The sequence below is a fragment of the Dendropsophus ebraccatus genome, chromosome 3, assembly GCF_027789765.1.
Source record: "Dendropsophus ebraccatus isolate aDenEbr1 chromosome 3, aDenEbr1.pat, whole genome shotgun sequence".
In the NCBI taxonomy this organism is placed as follows: domain Eukaryota; kingdom Metazoa; phylum Chordata; class Amphibia; order Anura; family Hylidae; genus Dendropsophus; species Dendropsophus ebraccatus.
Window position 1 is genome coordinate 101,375,877 of NC_091456.1, and position 27,409 is coordinate 101,403,285.

At 43.0% G+C, this 27,409-nt stretch overlaps 1 protein-coding gene across 2 annotated transcripts; it reads left to right on the top strand.

Annotated features, from left to right (window-relative positions):
• On the top strand, window positions 1-26,988 carry MADCAM1 (mucosal vascular addressin cell adhesion molecule 1). 2 transcript variants are annotated; one of them, XM_069964449.1, is made up of 6 exons: window positions 1-88; window positions 7,190-7,456; window positions 13,455-13,757; window positions 15,981-16,238; window positions 24,209-24,466; window positions 25,328-26,988. In XM_069964449.1, exons 1-6 carry the CDS (start codon window positions 34-36, stop codon window positions 25,537-25,539), a joined length of 1,353 nt encoding a protein of 450 aa, XP_069820550.1. In that variant the 5' UTR covers window positions 1-33; the 3' UTR covers window positions 25,540-26,988. The 2 variants fall into 2 exon arrangements, with proteins under 2 accessions (XP_069820550.1, XP_069820551.1); XM_069964450.1 differs by having other exon boundaries at window positions 16,107-16,238.
• The last annotated feature ends 421 nt before the right edge of the window (window positions 26,989-27,409 follow it).

Consider the following 27,409-nt stretch of genomic DNA (forward strand, 5'->3'; position numbering starts at 1 on the left):
GAACCACTCATAAGTGAACTCTGAAGAACAGACATGGCTTCTAGTTTACTCTGCATCGTCCTCCTGCAACTGTTCCATCTAAACAATGGTGAGATGATCTCTATTCTTTTTATTTTAGTGTACTTCACATGATTTTAACTTTATATGTTTTGTTTAATTTTGCAATTTAGAGTCATTGTTTCATTACTGTGTTAAAAAGACTTGAAGGAGTTCTGTGTCCTCAACTTTTTCTGTTCATTTCACTCAAAGGAAACCTGTCACCATGAGGCTTTGTTCCCACAATGTAAAAATAAGGGCAAATAACGCCCATTGTTTCTAAATAACAGCAATTATTAATGATCATGATAATTAATAACAGCTATTAACAGTTATTTTGCAACAGCAGCTGTTATTTGCACTTATTTTTACATTGTGGGACATAACCTAAAAATGAAAATCTAATTTTACATGTTACAGAGCAGGAACAACTGAGCAGATTTATGTATTTTTTGTGGGAAAAGATTCAGTATAACTTGTCATTTGCTGATTGAAAAGCTCTAAGACGACCAGAAAAGTGTCACTGGACTCCTTTAGTGTAGAAAAATTAAAGATTTTAGTCAATAAGTTACAAGTTATACAGAATGTTTTCCCACAAAAATACTGTATATATCAATTTTCCTGCTCTATAACCTTAATTAGATAGCATTTTCATGGTGACAGGTTTCTTTTGAGACTATGACTGGAGCTAAATAGAGACTCAATAATTGACAAGTTTGTCATTGACACAACTTATTATAATTAATTTATTCTGAGACTTAAAGGGACGGCTCACCACCACTTCCTAATTCCTGTTTGCCGCCCGGCCCGCCCTGTTTGATTGCAGCCCAGCCTCCTGCTTCCTGGTGATGTTGCTGGCAAGGGCCGCGTGCCGACTTGCCAGTTTGCACATGCGCCCTCGATCTGTCAGGTCCTGCGTGCTCTAGCCAGTGCCCACAGTTGGTATGCTCAGTGCACCTGCGCCACTCATCCGCGCTACAGCAGATGTCCGTTTCTGGATGCAGAAGCATGCAGGACCCTACAGATCCTGGGCGCATTTGCAAACTGGCAATATTTATTTAAATATGTATCTGAACCTGTTTGATAAATACGATATACTTACAGATCCAGCAGGTTCGGATATCTGTAGACTGTCAGGTCAGTGGCAGCAACTGGCATTGTGCAACAAGACCACATTATCTATAGTTCTATGCTTTGTATTACAGACATTGTGATACTGTGACCTTTGGTGGTACTGCAGGTATTACAGGTAAAGTTGCCCTGCAGCTAGAGCTCTTAGCTTTTCTAGTGCAAAAGCTCTAAACTTTAAAATATGATCCAAAGGTGCCCGAATATAAAATGTTTGGGGGGGGGGGGGGGGGATAAAGCTGTCTTATGGTAAGAACAACTAAAGTTCAACTTTTTATATTAATTAACTCAAATAGGTTGTTATGGGCAGCAAATGACAATTGTATTGTAACACAGCTTAACCCTTAGAGGACCGAGCCAATTTAAATTTTTGCATTTTTGTTTTTTCCTCCTTGTGCTTAAAAGGCCATAGCACTTGCATTTTTTCACCTAGAAACCCACATGAGCCCTTTTTATTTGCGCCACTAATTGTACTTTGCAATGACAGGCTGAATTTTTGCATAAAATACACTGCAAAACCAGAAAAAAATTCAATGTGTGGTGAAATTGACAAAACCCCCCCCTTTTTTTTTTTTTTTGTTTTCTTTTTGTTTTTCTGCCGTTCGCCCTGGGGTAAAACTGACTTGTTATATATGTTCCTCAACTTGTTACGATTACTACGATATGTAATATGTATAACTTTCATTGTATCTGATGGCCTATAAAAAATTCAAACCATTGTTAACAAATATATGTTCCTTAAAATCGCTCCATTCCCAGGCTTATAGCACTTTTATCCTTTGGTCTATGGGGCTGTGTGAGGTGTCATTTTTTGCACCATGATGTGTTCTTTCTATCGGTACCTTGATTGCGCATATACGACTTTTTGATCTCTTTTTCTTAAAATTTTTCTGGATTTGATGCGACCAAAAATGCGCAATTTTGCACTTTGGGATTTTTTGGTGCTTACGCCGTTAACCGTGCGAGATCAGGAATGTGCTAAATTAATATTTTGGGCAATTACGCACGTGGCAATATGAAACATGTTTATTTATTTATTTTTATTTATAACATGGGAAAGGGGGGTGATTCAAACTTTTATTAGGGGAGGGGGCTTTTTATTAATAATGACAGCTGCATCTGAATACTTAATTAGTGGGCATGGTGATCGGACTGCGCCCGCTAATATCCGCGGTCCCGGGCTACAAGCGGCACCCGGGATAGCGGCGGTTCAGAGCGGGGCCACTACGCGGCCCTGCTCTTAACTCCCCTAGCAACGCCAGCAAGTACGGGTACGCCCTGGGTCGTCTAGGGGATAAAGTGTCACTGTAATTTATTTTATTTTTTTCAGAAATCAATAGTCCACGCGATTTTAAGAAATTTTGTAATTGGGTTTATTAGACAAATATGCCATTATCTGCATTCAAAAAGCCTTTTCCCAGGTCCCCCCTCCTCTCCTTTCTGTCATCCACTGCTCATTATTAGGAAATCTCGACTAGTTTACATCAGTCGAGCCCTGTGTAATCTATGGAGAGTGGAGGGGGGAGGAGGGAGATTAGTCGACAGCAGAGAGCAGAGAACAAAAGATTACACAGTGAGAGCTTTGTGAAAGCCGGTATTCAGAGGTCAGAGAGGTCAATGCTGACTTCAGATGAGATAGCCCGGTGATATAGCTATAAATTAACTCTTTGTTGTCCTGTTTTGGTGCCTTATCTCCCTTCACCCCTCCCCTCTCTATAGAAAACCATGAAGACAGTGGAGAGAGCTTCAAACTGCTTTTTCATGATAAAAATGCTTTTTTTTCGGCTAATAAACCTAATTACAAAGTTTATTAAAATCGCCTGTACTATTGATTTCTGCAAAAAAAATGTAAACAACTGTGACACTTTAATAAATCTTCCCTTTTTGTGTGTTCATTGGATTTGTTCCTAGGGAGTTCAGGAGGCCACTCCATGTCTTTGTTGCCTTATTAAAGGGAAAATCACTAGTAGCTATATAGCTCTGTAGTTACACATTGTTTATTTCATTTTTAACCATATGAATACCTAACACCCAAACTGGTTGGTTAATAAACAACATGAGCTGTTTTATTACCAGGTGCAGAGAGGGGAAATTTATGAATGTTTTTGTGCTTAAAAAAAAATCACCTTTTTTACACTAGTTTTCTGGTGAAATCAATGATAAGTTCCATAGATCTGAAGCAGGCTGCAATCCATGTGAGAATCCTGCAGCATCCAGATTCATGCCAGCCATTCACATGATCAGCCTTATTTATTATTATTTTAAATCATAGTTTATAGGGGTACTCCGGAGACTGATGTTTAAACCCCTTAAGAATAGAGCAAATTTTTGTTTTTTAACCCCTTAACCCATTTTGACATCCAGGGACGTGGAGAGGGATCCCTGTTTCCTGGCGGGCCGGGCCTTAGTGCTGAATGCCGCTGATCCCGACTCGGCATTTAATTGCTACAGGCTCCAGCAGCCTATTGTAATCAAGCACTGATCTCAGAGATTAATGCAGTTCATATGTTCATGTTGACATATGTGCTCTATGAGAGATCAGTGAAGTTATAATAGAAGTCCCCCAAGGGGACTTGAAGTTACTGTAGATAAAAAAAGAAAAGTTTTTTAATAAATAAAAAATCCCAAAGTTTAAATCACCCTTTAAAGTTTAAATTACCCTTTTTCTTAAATAAATATAAATAAACATATTTGCTATTGCCGCATCCATAATCACAAAAATTATTAAATTATCAGATGCCTGATCTCACGCAGTAAGCGGTGTAAGCATAAAAACCTGCCGAAGTGCAAAATCACTGATTTTTTTTGTTACAACAAATCCAGAAATCAAATCCAGAAAAATTGTAATAAAGTGATCAAAAGTCACATATATGTAAGCAAGTTACCGATAGAAAGTACAGATCATGCCACAAAAAATGACACCTCACACAACCTCAAAGCGTTATAAGGATGATAATAGAGCAATTTTAAATATATGTAGTTTTTTTTTTTTGTTATTTTTTTTAAAGGTTTTAATTTTTTAAAAGCAGTCAAAAAATATTCTATAAGTTGCCTATCATTGTAATTGTACTGATTTGAAGTACAAAGATGACATGTCAATTTTACAACAGGGTGAATGGCGTAAACACGAAACCTCCCAAAATAAAAAAAAAATAGCTTTTTTTTTTTTATTTCACTACGCAAATCATTGTTTTCTGTTTTGCAGCATATTTAATGGAAAAATTAAGTCTGACATTAGTCAAGTACAATAGGTGTTGCAAAGAATAAGGGCTGGGTCTATGGGTCTCTAGGTGAAAAAATGCAAGTGCTATGGCCCTGATTAAGGGGTTAATGGATCGTCTTCCCGTGATCACATTGTGGAAAGCCAATCCCCCCACTGAACACCAATGAAGACTTTTACAAGCCATTAAATGCCACTGTCAGTTTTGTGCTCTTCCTGTGTTGTCAAATGGTTAATAAAGATATAGTACTTTGTAATATAACTTTATTAAAAAAAAATGTTGTCTTTACATATGCACTTCTGTTGACTGGCAGCGACATCCCTGCAGTTCCCGACACAAATGCTGGAGGGGCCCTGTCGTCCCTTACTGCTACCAGTCACAGGAAGTGCACATGTAAATAAAAAAAAAAACTATATATTTTATTTTTTAACGTTTTTTTAGAATGTATGTTCATACCCATTTATTATCTTGTGCACTACCTGCTACTGCGGAATAAAAATATAAAAATAAAAACCATCACATTATAATCAGGGGATCATGGAGCCTCTATGGTCTGATGACCTGAACTAACATCACAGATCACTATGATACAATAGCTCAAGTCATTCAAAAGAAAGTAAGTCCATAATCCACTCCTGTGAAACTCATAGTAGGCCAGGAATTTCTGATAATGAATGATAACACAGAACAACAGTGAGGGACTGCTGTATGTGGCTATGTTCACACAACGTTTTTTCAGCTCCATTTAAAATGGCGTCCGTCATTTTGAGTCTAAAATAACGGGCGACATTTAACTGTCTAGCTGTTCGGCTGTTGGTACATTATTCTAGTTTGGGTTAATAATTGCCCTTTGGGTGTGTCTTAACTGAAAAGAGAAAAAGTGTAATAATGGCTGATGACAGAGAACAGCAGTAAGTGGATACTGTATACATCCAGCAAGGTCAAGACATCCAATGTACTTACATGCCAAATTTAGGCACAACCGGGGGGAAATTTGTCAGGCTGCCTTGTTGCCCATAGCATCCCATCACAGCTCAACATTAATTTTTACATTGCCTGGGGTTTGGGGGGAGGAGGGGGCACTTTCTAGTGTAGTATCCTTGAGTCTTCAATCAATGTGTCAGATGCTTCCAAGCTACATTCACTCAACTTAATTGGTTGTGCAGCAGATAGGCACAACTTTATTGAAGGCTCACAGAAAAATATTTGTCATCACTGCTTGCCTGGGACAACCACAGTGTACAACTGAGGTGTGAATAATGGAACCATAAACAAACCTGGATGTAGCTAGCCAAAAAGACTCCCTTAGGGCAATATAGAGCAGATGACCCAATTGAGTGTATCCTTTACAGCGGCATTCCAATTGGGAAATTCAATCCAACGCCACAATCTACCGTTGGAATTTTTATTGACTATGGCAACGTGTTTCGGCTCCTTGATAGGCTGGAGCCTTTCTCAAGCTTATAAAAACATAACATTCACAGTTCTTTTATATACTTTCCCCTCTCCCCGGTGTCCATATCCACCTCTGATTCAAAGGTTACCTATACTCTTTAAAAACATCACAGATCATTATTATTAATCTCCGAGCCATCTCATCGGAGAGGCTCGGAGACACTCGGCTGCCGGGAGAGCTTCGGGAGAATGAGAGAGACTTCGGTAACTTCCAGAGCCTCTCTCATTCTCCCTAAGCTCTCCCAGCAGCCGAGTGTCTTCGAGAGAGGTTCACCGATCTCCGTCTCTGGCATTCTCGCTAAGCTCTCCCAGCAGCCGAGTGTCTCCAAGAGAGGTTCACCGATCTCCATGCCTGCGCCCGGAATGGTATGGGAGGCGCGCAAATGCCAGGAACGGGCCCCAGGTGAGTCAAATGTTTGTTTGTTTGTTTTTATAGTGGTCTCCCCATACAGTGGGGATGGGGCAATTTTTGAGCCCCCCACCACCACCACCACCGTTTGGGGCGGCCATACCCGGCGTATAAGATGACCCCCGACTTCTAAGAAGATTTTTCAAGGTTAAAAAGTTGTCTTATACCCCGCAAAATACGGTATTTCTACAGTCTTTTGTTAAAATACCATTTATAAGATCAAGGGATATCTCATATCCAGTTTTAAAAAGGCATCATATATTTATTAGAGGGCACAGAGAGGGCGGATCACCCGCCGCTGATTTTGCAGCTCACACCCATTCGCGGACACGTGCATCTCCGCTGGTCCCATAGGCTTCATTATATAGTTTGCCAGATTCCGCTGTCCGCCTGAAGAATGAACCCGCTCATTCTTTGGGGGGATGGCAGAATCTGACAAACGTGAGTCAAACTTTTTAGGGATGCATAAAGCATAAGTGACAATAACATTTAAAGAAGTGCTCCAGCAAATTATATATTTAAATAGCCCTAACCTAAGACATAGCCCATAACTATGGTGTGAAAATAGGTTTAATTGAATTGTAACAGTAACAGCATAAGACTTTGGTTAAAGGGTTAAAGTTCACTCTTAACAAGTAGGGCCAATCTTACAGGGCTCCTATGGTATTACATTACCTTTAAACACAGATTCCATGGGAGAATTTCCAGATCCAGGGTTGAAGTCATGATATGCAGCTCGTGGAACAAGATTTGTACATAGAGATTAATGTATGGAGCTTGAGCCAAGCAAGTTCCATTTTAGCTTACCCATTAGGCTCTAGTTATAAAAATAAAAATTGCCTATATAAGGAAAAAGGTTAATAATTGACTTCTACCTACCAACTTTATCTTTCCTATGAGTGTTTGTACTAAATATATATTTTATCTTCTATGTATACAGCTCAACACTACTTATCTGTGCATCCTGAGAATGCAGTGGTGTCTATTGGATCATCAATACAACTGAACTGCTCTATCAATTGCCCTCTGGGTATAGTGGAGTGGAAAGGACTTGACAATGCTAATAATGGAATCTATAACGCGCCTGGGTACAGTGTCCAGACTTTAGAAAATATAAGTATCTCCATGGAGGGCACTAAAATCTGTGTAGGATCTTGTCCTGGATTTCGCCAAACTTACCAAATATCAGTGCAACTCGATATATATGGTAAGTACCAGTATATCTATATCATAAAAATCAAAGTCTGTCTGTCTGTCCTTCTGTCTGTCTGTCTGTCCTCTATAGACTTCCAAACGCCTGAACCGTTTGACCCCAAATTTGGCACACAGATACATTGGGTGCCCGGGAAGGTTATTGCGAAGGTCCCGTTTCCGCCAGATGTACAGGAGGGGAGGGGGAGGGGAAAGAGAGGCACCCCATAGAGATGAATTGGAAAATCTCCTCACTGCAAACACAGGTGATATAATTAGCTGCAGCAGACACAGCAGTTGGAGCCTTAGCAACCAATAGGATTACTGCTTTCATTTTCACAGGGAGCAATGGTTGCTAGGGAAGCTGCCTCACAACATCCACAGTAATAACTGGTAGACCCCCTACTCCATCTATACAGTACATGTATATACAGGACCCCCTACTCCATCTATACAGTACATGTATATACAGGACCCCCTACTCCATCTATACAGTACATGTATATACAGGACCCCCTACTCCATCTATACAGTACATGTATACACAGGCCCCCCTACTCCATCTATACAGTACATGTATACAGGGCCCCCTACTCCATCTATACAGTACATGTATATACAGGGCCCCCTACTCCATCTATACAGTACATGTATATACAGGGCACAACAGGTATACCAAACTGTGACTGGGTAACACTGCTACACCAGACCTGACTAATACCGCCATACTGTGCTGGATAACACTGCCAGACCTGACCAATACCGCCATACTGTGACTAGATAACACCTCCATACCAGACCTGACCAATACCGCCATACTGTGACTGGGTAACACCGCCACACCAGACCTGACCAATACCGCCATACTGTGACTGGATAACACTGCCACACCAGACCTGACCAATACCGCCATACTGTGACTGGATAACACTGCCATACCAGACCTGACCAATACCGCCATACTGTGACTGGATAACACTGTCATACCAGACCTTACCAATACCGCCATACTGTGACTGGATAACACTGTCATATAAGACCTGACCAATACCGCCATACTGTGAATGGATAACACCGCCACACCAGACCTGACCAATACCGCTATACTGTGCTGGATAACACTGTCATACCAGACCTGACCAATACCGCCATACTGTGACTGGATAACACTGCCATACCATGCCTGACCAATACCGCCATACTGTGCTGGATAACACTGTCATACCAGACCTGACCAATACCGCCATACTGTGACTGGATAACACCGCTATACCAGACCTGACCAATACCACCATACCGTGACTGGATAACACCGCCACACCAGACCTGACCAATACCGCCATACTGTGACTGGATAACACCCCCATACCAGACATGACCAATACCGACACACTGTGACTGGATAACACCCCCATACCAGACATGACCAATACCGACACACTGTGACTGAATAACACTGCCATACGGGTAAATACAACCCTGCAGGTATACAGGACACTACAGGTATACAGGACCCCAAAACTATACACTACAAGTGCACGGGACCTCCACAAAACTATATACTACAGGTATACAGGACCCCAAACTTTACACTACAGGTATACAGGACCCCAAAACTATATACTACAGGTATACAGGACCTCCACCAACTATATACTTCAGGTATACAGGACCTCCACCAACTATATACTACAGGTAAACAGGACCCCAAACTATACACTACAGGTATACAGGACCCCAAAACTATACACTACAGGTATACAGGACCTCCCTCAACTATACACTATAGGTATACAGCCCCCCCCAACTATGCACTACAGATATGCGAGACCCCTAAAAACTATACATTGTGGGTATACAGAACCCCTCCAACTATGCACTACAGGTATACACTAATTCCACTGATTAACTCAGATGAAACAATACCTTTAGCTTGGCCTCCTAGGCACCTAAGAACAAATCTAATTAACACACTGACACTTTATACCCGGGCAGCGCCGGGTACATTTTCTAGTATATCATAAAAATCAAAGTCTGTCTGTCTGTCCTTCTGTCTGTCTGTCTGTCTGTCCTCTATAGACTTCCAAACGCCTGAACCGTTTGACCCCAAATTTGGCACACAGATACATTTGGTGCCCGGGAAGGTTATTGCGAAGGTCCCGTCTCAGCCAGATGTACAGGAGGGGAGGAGGAGGGGAAAGAGAGGCGCCCCATAGAGATGAATGGGAAAATCTCCTCACTGCAAACACAGGTGATATAATTAGCTGCAGCAGACACGGCAGTTGGAGCCTTAGCAACCAATAGGATTACTGCTTTCATTTTCATTACTGCTGCCTCACAACATCCACAGTAATAACTGGTAGACCCCCTACTCCATCCATACAGTACATGTATATACAGGACCCCCTACTCCATCCATACAGTACATGTGTATACAGGGCACAACAGGTATACCAAACTGTGACTGGATAACACTGCCAGACCTGACCAATACCGCCATACTGTGACTGGATAACACCTCCATACCAGACCTGACCAATACCGCCATACTGTGACTGGATAACACCTCCATACCAGACCTGACCAATACCGCCATACTGTGACTGGATAACACCTCCATACCAGACCTGACCAATACCGCCATACTGTGACTGGATAACACTGCCATACCAGACCTGACCAATACCGCCATACTGTGACTGGATAACACTGTCATATAAGACCTGACCAATACCGCCATACTGTGAATGGATAACACCGCCACACCAGACCTGACCAATACCGCTATACTGTGCTGGATAACACTGTCATACCAGACCTGACCAATACCGCCATACTGTGACTGGATAACACTGCCATACCAGACCTGACCAATACCGCCATACTGTGCTGGATAACACTGTCATACCAGACCTGACCAATACCGCCATACTGTGACTGGATAATACTGCCATACCAGACCTGACCAATACCGGCAAACTGTGTCTGGGTAACACCGCCACACCAGTCCTGACCAATACCACCATACTGTGACTGGATAACACCATCATATCAGACCTGACCAATACTGCCATACTGTGACTGGATAACACCGCTATACCAGACCTGACCAATACCACCATACCGTGACTGGATAACACCGCCACACCAGACCTGACCAATACCGCCATACTGTGACTGGATAACACCCCCATACCAGACATGACCAATACCGACACATTGTGACTGAATAACACTGCCATACGGGTAAATACAACCCTGCAGGTATACAGGACACTACAGGTATACAGGACCCCAAAACTATACCCTACAAGTGCACGGGACCTCCACAAAACTATATACTACAGCTATACAGGACCCCAAACTTTGCACTACAGGTATACAGGATCCCAAAACTATATACTACAGGTATACAGGACCTCCACCAACTATATACTTCAGGTATACAGGACCTCCACCAACTATATACTTCAGGTATACAGGACCTCCATCAACTATATACTACAGGTATACAGGACTCCAAACTATACACTACAGGTATACAGGACCCCAAAACTATACACTACAGGTATACAGGAACTCCACCAACTATATACTACAGGTATATAGGACCCCAAACTATACACTACAGGTATACAGGACCTCAAAACCATACACTACAGGTATACAAGACTTCCACCAACTATACATTACAGGTATACAGCACCAACTATATACTACAGGTATACAGGACCCCCGAACTATAAAGTACAGGTATACAGGACCTTCACCAACTGTACACTGCAGGTATACAGGACCTGCCTGAACTATACACTATAGGTATACAGCCCCCCCAACTATGCACTACAGATATGCGAGACCCCTAAAAACTATACATTGTGGGTATACAGAACCCCTCCAACTATGCACTACAGGTATACACTAATTCCACTGATTAACTCAGATGAAACAATACCTTTAGCTTGGCCTCCTGGGCACCTTAGAACAAATCTAATTAACACACTGACACTTTATACCCGGGCAGCGCCGGGTACATTTTCTAGTAGATAATAAATACATTTTTGGTACTCCATTAACTTCTCACCTTCTAAGAGCCATAACTCTTTAATTTTTGCATATACAGAGCCCGTTGAGAACTTTTTTTGTGGGACCAATTTTACTTTTTAAAGACATTCATTTTACCATAAAATATACTGTGTAACAGAAAAAAAATTATAGGCTAAAGTTAAAAAAAAACAAACAAATTCTCCAACTTATAATTTTAATATAGTATAACTTTTTATGATAGTTCATTTTTTGCACTGTGATTTTTTGTTTTGTTTTGCGCAGTATATTTTTCAAACTTTTTAACAAGACCACACAGGACCAAACATGTCAAAAGTCTTCATTTCATTGGGTCTTAGTCCTGAAACCTACTGCAATCGCTAGTTATAAATAGGCATATGTTATATTTGTGCGTCACTCCCCTTCCAGTGATTCAATTTGCCACCAGTGTGAACATTGGGTAGATTCCATCTATCTCCCCCATATGTAATTTTCCCCTGTAGAGAGGCCACCAAGTTATTTCCTTCATTAGTCAGGTTCCCCTATAGGTAGTATCCTTAAAAGCCAGGTCCCCACTATGGGTAATATCTCCCGTAGCCAAGTCCCTCCTGTAAGTAGTATCCCTAATAGCCAGACTGCCCCTGTAGCGAGGTCCCCCTGTGGGTAGTTTCCCTGTAGCCAGGCCCAAGCCTTTGCTATTTTTGGCTTTGGGACCACGTCTGGCAGTTGCAAAACAGTCTGGAGGGTCAGGGAGCCACCTTTAAATGCAAGGACGTCCTATGTATGCTCTAGCTGAGGCGCTGCTGCCAACTAGCCCCCTACAGCCTGCAGTGGTCGGCTCCCCAGAAAGCTGCACCCTCTGCCCAGTGCTAGGAAACAACCCTGGTGCTATGTGACTTTACATAGCTTTACCAGAAGCCATACCAAATGCTCTTTATCTCTAGCATCAGGTACAACATCTACTAAATCTATTTAGAGAATATGCATTAATATGTGCATAGTGAGCAGCACGGGAGGGGGCGGGCTGAGCTGGTGCTCCGGGCCGTCCGCTGATGCCCCAAATGCTCCTAAGCCCATGATTAGCATAGGAGCAATTAGGGGCTATCTCCAGAATGCGAGGAAAAAGAGGAGAATGATTTACAGCCCTGAAGTCATCAGGTAAAGAGCTTCTGGGGCATATCAGTAGGTTCATTGGGCAGTGCCACTTTAAATAAAAAAAATAAAAAATGAAATCAATTATACACAGAATATCCCATAAGGGTCCTCAAGATGTGGGTCCTACCCCTGGGACCTGCACCTTCCTTTAGATCTAGGGATCCCTGGCTTACTCCAACCTCTTTTTGGGATAATTGGGAGGCCAAAAACTGGCCAATGCAGAGAGTTATACAATTTGCATAACTTATGTGCAATGGTAAATTGGGATCATCCAGCCGGTACTGCAGTACTGCAGTACTTCTCTGAACACTGGCCATTCTGTGACTCGGCCGGGTCACAGAACGGCCGGTCTCATACGCCATGTGAACATGGCCTTATAAGGGTGCCTCAACACACCGGCTCCGCAGTGGATTTCACGCTGTGAATTTGCAGCGAAATCCACTGCGGATCCATTTCCAGTTCATTCCTATGAGAATACATACTTGCAGTGGGAGTTCACATGCAGTTTGTAAGTTAACCCCCCACCTACATTACCTGCTCCCCACTCCGGCTTGGTTCCAGGCATCTGCGCAACCAATCAGTGCGCTGCCACGCCGCAGTAAATGATTGGCTGAGCAGGATGTCCAACCGGGAACCCCTGAAGCAAGCCGGAGCGTGGAGCAGGTGATGTATGGATCCGGTGTGTGTGAAGGCACCCTAATGCTTTTTCTTTGTTTGTTCCATTTCCAGTTCCACTCCAGTTCAGGCTTACAGATACAAAATACTGCCCATATAATTCCATGTATGGAGACCTAAATATGTTCTCTATTTTGCAGCCTTACCAGACACGTTGCTTCTTAGCAAAACCATGAAAAATGGTGTCCATTATCTTAACTGCTCAATGGAGCGTGTATACCCTCCTGAAGCTGAAATCAGCTGCTACAGAGGATCTGAAATGTTGCTTAAAACCCCTGAATTTGATGAGGTCCAAGTTGAGGATAACCTATACAATGTAATGTGGAGCTGGATGATTCCTGAGGAGGACTGGCTATCAGAGACCTCATACAGATGTGAAGCACAAGTGCGTGTGAAGGATCAAGAACTGACAAGAGAAGGAACCTTGAAGATATCACACAAAGGTATACTACAAAGCATGTGAAGACAGTATATTATCTATTTTAGCACATTTACCACATGTCTCTTTTATTTCATTTATTTATTTTATTTTTATTTTATTTATTTATTTTAGCACATTTCTCTTATGTGAATTATGATCTCTGGCAATGTTCACATTGTTAAACTATGGACCAGCAGACCAGGGGCGTAGCTAATGTCTCCTGGGCCCTGGTGCGAGAGGCCAACTTGGGCTCCCCTCCTTTTACGACCAAGTGATGCTATTGGTGTATATATATATATATATATACATATATATATATACACACACACACACACACCAAGACAGATATTACCTATTACCGCCATACTGTTACCGGCCAAATCCTCTATACTGAGACCAATATTACCAGTAACACCAGTATATAGCGAGGAAACATTACTGCCACACCACAACCACTACCATCACCACCATATTGTTACTGACCAAATCCAGTATACTAAATCACCTCATCCAGTCATATAGAGGTGGCCCCAGCTCTACACAGGTTGTATACACCATATACATTACAGGGCAGTTATATCAGGTGACTCACAGGAGACGTCTTCTCTGATCGGAGTTCTTTCCTTTTCATCTTCTCCATCCGCCCTGGGCCGTTATGAGAACTTCTCCGAGCCACGAATCCACAGAATCTGCCAGACAGACATATTAGTCTCCACACACTGACACCCTCCTCATCTCTTTACAAACTGCACTTCTGTATTGGCCCCTTTACACCCTCATTTAGTGGGTAGCCCTGACTCTATGTGACCCCCTAATAATATATGCCCCTCTCTGTGTATTCCCTCTCCCCCTATGTTGCCCCTCCCCAAATAGAAGGCCCCCTCTACCCCCTCCCTTATAGATGGCCCCCTCTACCCCCTGCCTTATAGATGGCCCCCTCTACCCCCTCTCTTATGGATGGTCCCCTCTCCCCCCATCCTCCCTTATAGATGGTCCCCTCTCCCCCCATCCTCCCTTATAGATGGCCCCCTCTCCCCCCACCCTCCCTTATAGATGGTCCCCCTTACCCCCCCCTCCCTTATAGATGCCCCCTCTTTCCCCCCACCCTCATAGATGCCCCCTCTTTCCCCCACCCTCATAGATGGCCCCCTCTTTCCCCCCACCCTCATAGATGGCCCCCTCTTTCCCCCCACCCTCATAGATGCCCCCCTCTTTCCCCCCACCCTCATAGATGCCCCCCTCTTTCCCCCCACCCTCATAGATGCCCCCCTCTTTCCCCCCACCCTCATAGATGCCCCCCTCTTTCCCCCCACCCCCGTGCAGGCTGATAAAAAACGAAACAAAACTTAACTCACCTGACAACGCGCTCCCACGTTGATCCTCACTCCTCCTGGTCTGTCCCCGGCTGCTGCGCGGCTGCCGGGGGTGTCACGTCTTATCCCAGGCAGCGCTCGCATCCCAGAGCTCCCTGCGCGCCGGAACCGGAAGTCAGGGTCCAAGGCGCGTAGGGAGCTCTGGGATGCGCGCGCTGCCGGGGGTAAGACCCGACACCCCCGGCAGCTGCGCAGCAGCCGGGGGAAGACGGAGCCAGACTCTTGTGACCGCAAGCAAAACAATGCTTGCGGTCAAAGAGTGATTGATCGGGAGTGCCTTGTGGCGGGCCCGGTCGCGGCGGCGACCGCCGCGACCGCGGTAGCTACGCCACTGCAGCAGACTGTTATTATGTTGTTTGTATATGATTATTATCAGAAAGTATATTTTGGTACACTGTTTTGTACATGCATTTGATATACAAACTCCAATAAAAAAAAAAAAGTAAGATAGGATATTGGGTTGCATGAAACTGTAGCCCACAGAATAGCTCTGGTTATAGGTTCTCTTCCCTGTGGGGCACTCTCAGTGGCTGAAATGCATAATGTGGGGTGCAGGTCTCGGTAGACGTGTAGCTTGGGTAGCCATGTGGAATCTAGGCCTGATCTGAAGCCCTGAAGGGTCCTAGGGTAGCTATGGGGCCTGTGTCCAACACGTGACTGAACTAGAAAGATCACTAGGATATGATACAGTAGCAGCTTAGCCCCAAGAGATCCCAAATTAAGGCCAAGCTCATGAAAGTGTGAGATGGAGTGCTCTTCTCTCTTCCTCACACTTACACTACCCTGCACTAATTTACTCTCCCTCTGTGACATGCATAGGCCCAGAAAAAGTGTGCACTGCATATTCTCATACTAAGTATTTTCATTTATAGAAGAGACCACTACTGCAGTCCTTGCATCTTCCACCTACCAAATCACATCTACCCTATCACAGAAGCTGGAAACACCTTATGTATCAATCACTATTAATCCTTCTCAAAATCCTCAAACTATTCCAGGGGAGGAGAAGGACATTACAATAGGAAGTCAACAATCGACCACTCCAGGAAAATATACAAAGTCTATACCTAATGCAGTCACCATACAGAATACACAACTGACACAGGCTCCTTCCAAAGCTTCTAACACAGGTATGTACAGAGACAAAAAGTAGTAAGTGACATTGACAAATGGGGGCTATCAATAAAGTATACAGCAGCATTAACCATTAACAATAGATCACAGATATCTTAGTGTGTTTGGCCGCAGGCCATAATGGAGGGTATTACAGTTGTCACGCCAGGATATTATGAGCGCATGTAGCATTATTTTGCAGGTTTTATTTTATTTTTTTTGGTGAGACACAGCAGATAGGTATAGGTTTAGATACCAAAAGTCATTGATGCACAAATGTCCAGGTCAGGGGCGTAACAAGAAATGGCTGGGCCCCATAGCAAACTTTCCAATGGGCCCCCCTCCCGCAGAAATGCCCGATTAGTCCTCTATAATGGTGCCTGGAACTCTAAGAGTCCTATTACACAGCCTGATAGGGCCCGATAATAACTGTAAACGTTTACTGGGCCTATTACACTGCCCGATAATCATTTAACAAGGGATGCATGGACATCGTTACCGATGTCCTTGCAGCCCTGGCTTAAACTGCATACATTACCTGTCCAGGGTCCAGGGCGGTCCCGGCCAGTGATTGGCTGAGCGACCTGTCAGCTCTGAAGCTGCAGCGTACGGGACCCGGAGAGAAGCAGAGCGCAGGAGGAGCCCTGGACCATGGATAGGTAATGTATACACTTTCCAAATCGTCAGCCGCCAGCCTCCCACCGCTATTACACGTAGCGATGCGCGGTCGGTGCCCAACAAATATAGGTCTAAACTTATATCAACGATAGGGCCGAATTCTGCCCTCCCCCCCAAATGTGTTGCATGCAGTACGGCAGAGCAGAGGGGACCTGCACATGTACACCTACGTCTAGGGCCGTATTTATAGCTCCTGTACTAAAACTGAAGATGTTCCCTTTTCACTCACCAATTATCATCATGATTTACTATTTTATAAACAATTATATTGATAATTGATCAGTCTTTAGCTATGTTCCATTTGCGTCACCAAATGCAGCTCCAAACAAACCCCCATGAAGTACCCAATAGCCGTATGGCCAATAATCCTGGTACCACCATACTTTGACTGGATAACACCGACATAGCAGACCTGATACAACCATACTGTGACTGGATAACTCCACTATACCAGATCTGATACCATCATACTGTGACTGGATAACACCCACATAGCAGACCAGATACCACCATACTGTGACTGGATAATACCACCATACCAGATCTGACAGAACAATACTGAGACAGGATAACACCGACATAGCAGACCTGATACAACCATGCTGTGACTGGATAACACCACCATAACAGACCTGATACACCATACTGTGACTGGATAATACCACCATACCAGATCTGACAGAACAATACTGAGACAGGATAACTCCACCATACCAGACGTGATACCACCATACTGTGACTGGGTAACACCACCATACCAGACCTGATACCACCATACCAGACCTGATACCACCATACTGTGACTGGGTAACACCACCATACCAGACCTGATACCACCATACCAGACCTGATACCACAATACTGTGACTGGATAACACCTCCATAGTACCATTTTGGGGGTAAATGAGAATTATTAGTCCATTCTTATTCAAGGTTTTATAGGATTTGATATGGCCGTAAAAAAATATAATATATCTGGTCCTGATTACGGTGTTCACCACACTGGATCAAAACTGTTCTATATTCATACACTGGAAGTTTCCACATCTGGTGATACCAAAAATTTGTATTTATCTTTTACGATTTTGATTCTTTCTCTCTTTATTAACCCTTAGAGAACCCGGCCAATTTCAATTTTTGCGTTTTCGTTTTTCCCTCCTTGTGCTTAAATGGCCATAGCACTTGCATTTTTTCACCTAGAAACCCACATGAGCCCTTATTTTTTGCGCCACTAATTGTGCTTTGCAATGGCAGGCTTAATTTTTTCATAAAGTACACTGCGAAACCAGAAAAAAATTCAAAGTGTGGTGAAATTGAAAAAAAAAACCGCATTTCTTTTATTTGGGGGGTTTTTGTTTTTACGGCGTTCGCCCTGGGGTAAAACTGACTTGTTATATATGTTCCTCAAGTTGTTACGATTACGAGGATATGTAACATGTATAACTTTCATTGTATCTGATGGCCTGTAAAAAATTCAAACCATTCTTAACATAAATATGTTCCTTAAAATCGCTCCATTCCCAGGCTTATAGCGCTTTTATCCTTTGGTTTATGGGGCTGTGTCAGGTGTCATTTTTTGCGCCATGATGTGTTCTTTGGTACCTTTATTGCGCATTTGCGACTTTTTGATCTCTTTTTATTACAACGTGCGAGATCGGGAATGGGATAAATTAATAATTCGGGCGATTACGCACAATGTGATACCAAACATGTTTGTTTATTTATTTATTTTTATTTATAACATGGGAAAAGGGGGGTGATTCTGACTTTTATTAGGGGAGGGGGCTTTTTACTACTAATAACACTTTTATTTTTACTTTTACATTTATACTAGAAGCCCCCCTGGGGAACTTCTAGTATAAATGCACTGATCTCTCATTGAGATCTGTGCTGCATAGATATGCAGCACAGATCCACGAGATAGGCACATTGATTGCTTCCGGCTGCTGCAGCCAGAAGCAATCAAGTGCCGAGCCGCGATCAGCGCCATTACGACACTGACCCCGGAAGGGGTAACATGTGTGGATCGTCCCGGAGGAGCGATCCTCCCCAGTAGACACCAGGGAACGGCTGCATTCGGTAATCGGATGCAGCTGTCAACTTTGACAGCTGCATCCGATTACTGTATTAGCGGTCCCGGGCTGTACCCGCGGTCTCCGGGCTACGAGCTCTGAACGCGGGAAGGTGGCCCTAGACGTACAGGTACGTCCAGGGTCGCCTAAGGGTTAAAAAAAAGGTAACATTGGACAATTCAAATTCATATACATGAAAGGCTATTATTATGCATAAGGATGGGTGTGATGAATATGGACAGCCCTGTCCCTATTCATGAGTGTGTAGTTATATTATATGTGATTATGAAGGTGAAACACTATAGACTGTTATGTGTATAGACTGTTATGTGTATTCCACTCACTATACTTTAGCTTGTCCAAACATCATAAACTCTGAGCAGTTTATTTAGGGTGGTATTACACGGAACGATTATCGTTCGAAAAATCGTTAAATCGTTCGTATTTGAACGATAATCATTTAGTGTAATAGCAGACAACAATTAAACGACCAACGAGAAATCGTTGATCGTTTAATAGAATCCGGACCTATTTTTATCGTTTGATCGTTCACTCATCGTTCGCACATCGTTCACACATCGTTCGGTGGAATAAAAATTCACAGCTGAAACGTACGCAGTAGCGACGACTAAACGACCGCAAGAACGATCATAAATAACGATCATCGTTTCGTGTACTTGGGCGAACGATTTCGGGTCGTTTGCCTTAGCGGCCGTTTAAGATCGTTTATCGTTAATCGTTAGTCGTCGGAAAATTGCTTGGTGTAATAGTACCCTTAGAGTCTCTGGTCAGGAAACACTAGGCCTGGTTTATTGAGGGTCTCAGACAACCTGGAGTTCTTATCTACTTCAAAGAATGGATAGACCCACTCAAGCACCCCCCAACCATAGGACAATGGTTCAATTAAAGGACATATGCAATGATGTGCCCCTGGTCCTTCCCCATTATCACCTAATCAGCCAATTAGGGACAACTCCTTATCCTAATCACCTGATGGGCGGCCATGAAATCTAAGCCGAGTTTTGACTGTATAAAATATGGCGGCAACAGTAAAACTTGGTGGCAGTGTAGGGGGTCAGTCTGACTGAGCTGCGATCCATGATTTCTCCTACCCCCTGGGAAGGCAACAACTATTGTAAGTCTTAGATAGTTTCTGCTTATTTCTCCCTTTTATTTTATACTGTTATTGCATGTATGTGTGTCATCTTATTTTACCTTTATTTTTGTAAGCACTGTACCTTTTGTCTATTAAAGCTTAAAACTTTAATAAGTTTGGTCCTTGTATGCTCTAAGAATCCATAGCCTTTGGATGTAGTGTTTTAACCCTGTGAGTGCCAGTCAGTGGTGTTGTGGGTTGACAGTGTCCTTTCACAGCAAAGCAAAGAAAAATTCAGCTCACCCAAATCCTCAGACCTGTAAATGTCAATCCTCGGTGGAGCACGGATGGTAATGGGCCGACTCCCATCCACAGATACAAATGCAATGTGCCAAATGGCAAAAAATGTGAATCCAGCTCCAGCCAGTGCGAATAAAAAATCCAAATTTATTGTAAATACATATTAAAAATTACATGGACGTCCATACAAAAGAAAGAAATGACGCGTTTCAGAGCCTAAGCTCCTTAGTCATGGCTGACTTCCACATGCTATGTAGCCATATTTATGTCCATTGTTAATACAAGCACCTGGGGTTTGGTACCACCCACAAAGGGGGTTGTAACCATAGCCCCATCACAAAACAATCCACAGAAGGAAAACATGTAAGTGGAATACGCACAAACCAGGGAAAAAAAAAAAAAAATTTTGAAAAAAAAAATAAAAAATTTTTGAGGGGCAGCGCTGACTCCTCCTCTTCTGCAGCAGCTTTTGCTATCTGCACAGAGGATCCTCTGATGGATAGATGACCTCTGACCTTTTCCTGCCGGACCTCAGACAGCAGCAACTTGGGTGAGTACATACTGTCACTGATAAAGGGAGGAAAGAGGGGGGAGCATGGTGGATGCTTACACACAACTATTGTCAGCAGCATAAGTGTGGGTTTTACTTCTACAGGAGTTGTGACAGTGTAGGACTACAACTCCCAATGTGGCCTGCTGTCTGTACCCCCCTTCCCCCAAAGACTCAAATGAGGCACAGACTGCATAGACAGACCACACTGGGAGTTGTAGTCCCACACAGTCTATATGCAAAGCTACCCTGTGACTGCAGAACTGAAAAACCCCATTGTCACGTACACACTCACTAGCACGTGACGTGGATGCCACTGCAAGGGGTTAATCTATTTCCACTCACTCAATCTTGCACTCACCTACCCTTCAGGTGGCAAATTGAGCATAAATCACACCCCAACACAGTTCCAGCACCTCAACACACACGCTGCAACCACCTTTCAAATTAAGTGTGAAAGAACACTAATGCAATGTGCCAAATGGCAAAAAATGTGAATCCAGCTCCAGCCAGTGCGAATAAAAAATCCAAATTTATTGTAAATACATATTAAAAATTACATGGACGTCCATACAAAAGAAAGAACCGACGCGTTTCAGAGCCTAAGCTCCTTAGTCATGGCTGACTTCCACATGCTATGTAGCCATATTTATGTCCATTGTTAATACAAGCACCTGGGGTTTGGTACCACCCACAAAGGGGGTTGTAACCATAGCCCCATCACAAAACAATCCACAGAAGGAAAACATGTAAGTGGAATACGCACAAACCAGGGAAAAAAAAAAAAAATTTTGAAAAAAAAAATAAAAAAATTTTGAATTAAAAAAAAAAAAAAAAATTTATAAGCATAATAAGGTAGGTGAACACATACAGTGCAATGTAGATGATTAGTAGATATAAGCTAGATCATTTTTCATATTCAAGCCTCTCGGATTACGGGTATCCAGTTCAAGTATCCAAAAGGCGTTTTGGATACTTGAACTGGATACCCGTAATCCGAGAGGCTTGAATATGAAAAATGATCTAGCTTATATCTACTAATCATCTACATTGCACTGTATGTGTTCACCTACCTTATTATGCTTATAAATTTTTTTTTTTTTTTTTTTTATTCAAAATTTTTTTATTTTTTTTTTCAAAATTTTTTTTTTTTTTCCCTGGTTTGTGCGTATTCCACTTACATGTTTTCCTTCTGTGGATTGTTTTGTGATGGGGCTATGGTTACAACCCCCTTTGTGGGTGGTACCAAACCCCAGGTGCTTGTATTAACAATGGACATAAATATGGCTACATAGCATGTGGAAGTCAGCCATGACTAAGGAGCTTAGGCTCTGAAACGCGTCGGTTCTTTCTTTTGTATGGACGTCCATGTAATTTTTAATATGTATTTACAATAAATTTGGATTTTTTATTCGCACTGGCTGGAGCTGGATTCACATTTTTTGCCATTTGGCACATTGCATTAGTGTTCTTTCACACTTAATTTGAAAGGTGGTTGCAGCGTGTGTGTTGAGGTGCTGGAACTGTGTTGGGGTGTGATTTATGCTCAATTTGCCACCTGAAGGGTAGGTGAGTGCAAGATTGAGTGAGTGGAAATAGATTAACCCCTTGCAGTGGCATCCACGTCACGTGCTAGTGAGTGTGTACGTGACAATGGGGTTTTTCAGTTCTGCAGTCACAGGGTAGCTTTGCATATAGACTGTGTGGGACTACAACTCCCAGTGTGGTCTGTCTATGCAGTCTGTGCCTCATTTGAGTCTTTGGGGGAAGGGGGGTACAGACAGCAGGCCACATTGGGAGTTGTAGTCCTACACTGTCACAACTCCTGTAGAAGTAAAACCCACACTTATGCTGCTGACAATAGTTGTGTGTAAGCATCCACCATGCTCCCCCCTCTTTCCTCCCTTTATCAGTGACAGTATGTACTCACCCAAGTTGCTGCTGTCTGAGGTCCGGCAGGAAAAGGTCAGAGGTCATCTATCCATCAGAGGATCCTCTGTGCAGATAGCAAAAGCTGCTGCAGAAGAGGAGGAGTCAGCGCTGCCCCTCAGTGACCGGGGAGAGAGGGAGGGGGAGCACCAATGCTTCGTCTGCCTCTTTCTGTACTTTGTGGCTTCCATTCTCTACTGGCTAGCTAGTCCTGAACGACTGTCGGCTGGGCCCCTGGATGAGGCGGGCCCCATAGCAGCGGCTACTGCTGTTATGGCGGTAGTTCGGCCACTGGTCCAGGTCACATTAAAGCAATGTTCATCCTGGTCGTCTAAGAGCCATTTTTTTACCTACAGGGCTGGTTGGGTGTAATTTTTTGAGCCATGATCTATAGTTTTTATTGGTATCATATTGGTGTTAGATACATTTTTTGGTAGTGTTATATTAATTTTTCTCTGATATACTTTAAAGTGACTCTGTACCCACATTCTGACCCCCCCCCCCCCCCAAACCGCTTGTACCTTTGGATTGCTGCTTTTAATCCTGTGGTCTGTTCGGCAGGTGATGCAGTTATTGTCCTAAAAATAATACTTTTAAATTTAAAGCCCGTGCCAAACGGGAATATCTGTGCCCTAACTTTGCACAACCCCTCCGTCCCTCCTCCCCACCCTCTTCATCATTAGGAATGCCACTGGAACATTTTCTACATGCTGAACATTTAACAGGTCCTTAACGATCCAGCCCATGTGCCGGGCTGCCACAGGTGGGGAATAGTAGGCAATCTGCCTGGAGCATTCATAATGATGAAGAGGGTGGGGAGGAGGAACAGAGATGTTGTGCAAAGTTAGGGCACAGATACTCCCGTTTGGCACAGGGCTTCAAGTTTAAAAGTATTTTTTTCAGGACAATAACTGCATTACCTGCCGAACGGACCGCAGGACAGATCTTGGATTAAAAGCAGTTATCCAAAGGTACAAGTGGTTTGGGGGGGTCAGATTGTGGGTCACTTTAAAAGCAATCCTGGTGGGTTTTTTTCTTTTATTGTTTACGCTGGTTACCGTGCGGGAACAATACTGTTATATTTTGATAGATCAGAGGCTATGATATATATTATTTATGAGAAGATCGCCGATTCGACAGGACGGAGGTGTCACCTGTCAGGGAGCATTCAGTGACGGGGACTACCTTAAACGCCACGATTGCTGAAGATCCCAGCGTTTAAGGGGTTAATGGCAGGCTGCTGTGTGATTGTGGGCTTTTTATTATTTTCTTTGCAGCAAAATATACACAATTTTAAGAGTCTGCAATACCCCTTTAACTGTTCAATCATTATAATCTCACACATTTTTTTTTCTTTTATAGAAGAAGCCACCACTGCAGACCTTGCCTTTTCCATCTTTCAAATCACATCTACCCGATCACAGAAGGAGACATCTTATTTGACATCCGCAATTACCGCTTCTGCAAATACTCAAACCACACCAGAGATGCGGGAGGGCACTACTATAGGAAATCATCAGTCAACCACTGCAGGAACATATACACCAACGGCCGTAATAAATACAGTCATTACACAAACCACTCAACCTATGCAGACGCCTAACAAGCCCATTAACATAGGTAAGTACAGAGACAGTACAGAGTATGTACAGAGACAGCAAGTAGTCATTTACATTAAACCTCATCCAGGAGTAGAAAAAATATACTACTACTTTATTCCAGAAATAGTGCCTCTCTTATCCTCAGTTTGTGTGTGGTATTGCAGCTCAATTCCAGTGAATAAATTCAAGTAATTTTCTTTATTCTTGGCCGATTAAAGAAAAAACAACTGTAATGAAAATAAAAAACGTCCAGAAAACGGAAAAAGATTGTTAAGAAAAATACAGGCGTTTTTTTTTTAATTTTGAATAAAATGGGACAATTATGGCTGATTCTTTTTTTTTTAGCTACAAAATTTGGCCAACAAAATTGCGTGTAACATAGGCTAAGGGTATATTCACACGAACGGACTCGCAGCGAGATTCTCGCTGCGAGTCCGGCAGTTCCCACACACTATATACTCGCTGCGGTCTGAACGACCGCAGCGAGTATGTAATTCTACCGCCCTTAACCCCTTCTGCTCCCGCCCGGCTCCCCCGCTGTAAGCATACATTACCTGTCCTCGCTGCACGGGCCCGGCGTCCCGTCCCGTCCGGCCAATCAGTGGCTGCGGCTGGGCAACACACTGATTGGCCGGACGGGAGAGCAGGACGCCAGACCCGTGCAGCGAGGAGAGAGGTAATGTATGCTTACAGCGGGGGAGCCGGGTGGGAGCAGAAGGGGTTAAGGGCGGTAGAATTACATACTCGCTGCAGTCGTTCAGACCGCAGCGAGTATATAGTGTGTGGGAACTGCCAGGACCTGCCGGGCTCGCAGCGAGAATCTCGCTGCGAGTCCGTTTGTGTGAATATACCCTTAAAGATGCTTTTATTTGTTTTACAGATGGGCTTTCCCTTATGTGGACAATGGTTCCAGCTACATGTCTTGTTGGAAGCTTTGTACTTTCTCTGCTAATCTATAGACAACTGAGCAAGAAAGGATTTTTTCAACCCAATCACATGGAATTTCCAACAGACAGAAGAAATGGGAAATCACAAGGTAGCTTGCAGGACGCATTTCGTTATGAGGATTCAAAACAAATTTCCCTGTATTAACTTTTGGCAACAGCAATGACATAGTGAGCAATAAGCTACAAAGAATTAGTAATCTCTACTGTGATTAACCTATGGTACAGGCAGTCCAATAACTATATTTGAATAGAATATACCATTTTTGTAATAAGGGTGTGCTCACATATTCAGGTTTTTAGTTGTACTTACTAAATACAAATCCAGGAACAGATTGGAGGACACACAAACAGGGAAGAATGAGAATTTATAAATCCCTTTCTGGATTGTATTTAAGGGGAAACTCCGGCTATTTTTTTCTTTTTAATCACTTTCTGCACTTCCTGCAGAACATACAGGAGCTGATAAGTACTTGTAAATTACAAATTTACTTACATTCTTGACACAAGGTGGTTTGAAAGAAAAACATTTTTGCTGGATTTCCCCTTTAATAATTGCAATAAAAATCTGAACACATGAACAACCTTAGTTTTTACTATGATTTTCCCACTGTTTTGCTGTTAATTGCGTAAATGTGGTAAAATTGCACCATTTTGCTGTGGCTTCGCCAAAATTGTGGCAACAATAACACAATTTTACAGCAAATGTGCAATCTGCTGAAAAAAGTGGGAAAATGATGGAAACAAAAACACCATGTTAGAACACAGCCTAAGGCTATGTTCACACTACGTATATGTCCGGTCGCATATTTTCGCGGCCGGACATATACGCGGTAAACTCCGGCCGGAGATTTACGCTACTTGCGGCCGGCTACGTACAGCCCGCGAACTTACGCCCGTAGTCTACTTACGCTTCCCGAGCGCCCTACGTATCGATCTGACAGCGGTCTTTTACTTGGAAATCTTCGGCTAGCCCCGGACACCCCACAGAACCTTTTGGATCGGCACAAAAAGCTGCAAAAATGAAGAAATCACCACTACGAACGGGACCGCATGTAATGCTACGGGCGTAAGTTACGGCATTTTCGTCCTCAAACAATGGTCTGGTTCATTTTTTACGGCGCCACGTACGATCCGGGCGTAAGTTCGTACGTAGTGTGAACTGTGCAGCCGTACTTCGTATACTTTCCATTGTACGCAAACTACGTAAGTCTCCGGTCGCTTATTCACGGAACGCGCTACGGCCGGAAACTTACATAGTGTGAACATAGCCTGATAAACCGGTTAATAATGTGGCTTATTTTACCCTTTAGGTCTGGACATTTTGTCCCAGCCCAATTTCACCATTAAATTTATAAATTTATCAACGTATAAATTATGAAGAATTACGAGGGTTTGGTTTTTACATGACTGTATTTTATAAGGCCACCAATTTAGTAATGTGTTGAAAAACTTTTATTTATTTCTTTTGGAGAAATAAAGGTTAAAAAAAACTAATTCCACAAATTGTTGGCCATTTATTTGGCATGCGGTATGTATGACATGTTAAAGTGAATGTACCATCAGGCCGGGGCTGAAGCACTAGAGACAGGACGACCCACCCACAGTGGGAGGAAACCCCCGCCCCTCTATGACGCGGCTCCATTAGAATCAATGGAGCCGCGTCATAGAGGGGCGGGGGTTTCCTCCCATTGGGGGTGGTTCGGCCTGCCTCCAGTGCTTCAGCCCCACTTTAACTTTATTCTGTTGGGCAGTACAATTATGGTGATACCAAATGTATATAGTTTTTGTATGTATTTAAATACTTTTGCAGAATAAAAACATTTAAAGAAAAAATTTGTTTATGTGTCACTGTATTTTAAGAGTAATTATTATTATTATTATTATTATTATTATTTTTTATAAATAGAGCTGTGTGAGGACTTGCAAGAGTTGACTTTTTTGTTGATTCTATTTTGGGGTACATATAAATTTTTTGATAACTTTTTTTCCTTTAATTATGAAGATCTCAGGACTAT

Excerpts from the sequence above, each read along its gene's own strand:
- MADCAM1 (XM_069964449.1), top strand. The coding sequence starts at position 34 with ATGGCTTCTAGTTTACTCTGCATCGTCCTCCTGCAACTGTTCCATCTA. Across the intron at positions 7,457-13,454 it reads AGTGCAACTCGATATATATG|CCTTACCAGACACGTTGCTT; the intron begins GTAAGTACCAGT and ends TCTATTTTGCAG. Across the intron at positions 24,467-25,327 it reads TAACAAGCCCATTAACATAG|ATGGGCTTTCCCTTATGTGG; the intron begins GTAAGTACAGAG and ends TTTGTTTTACAG.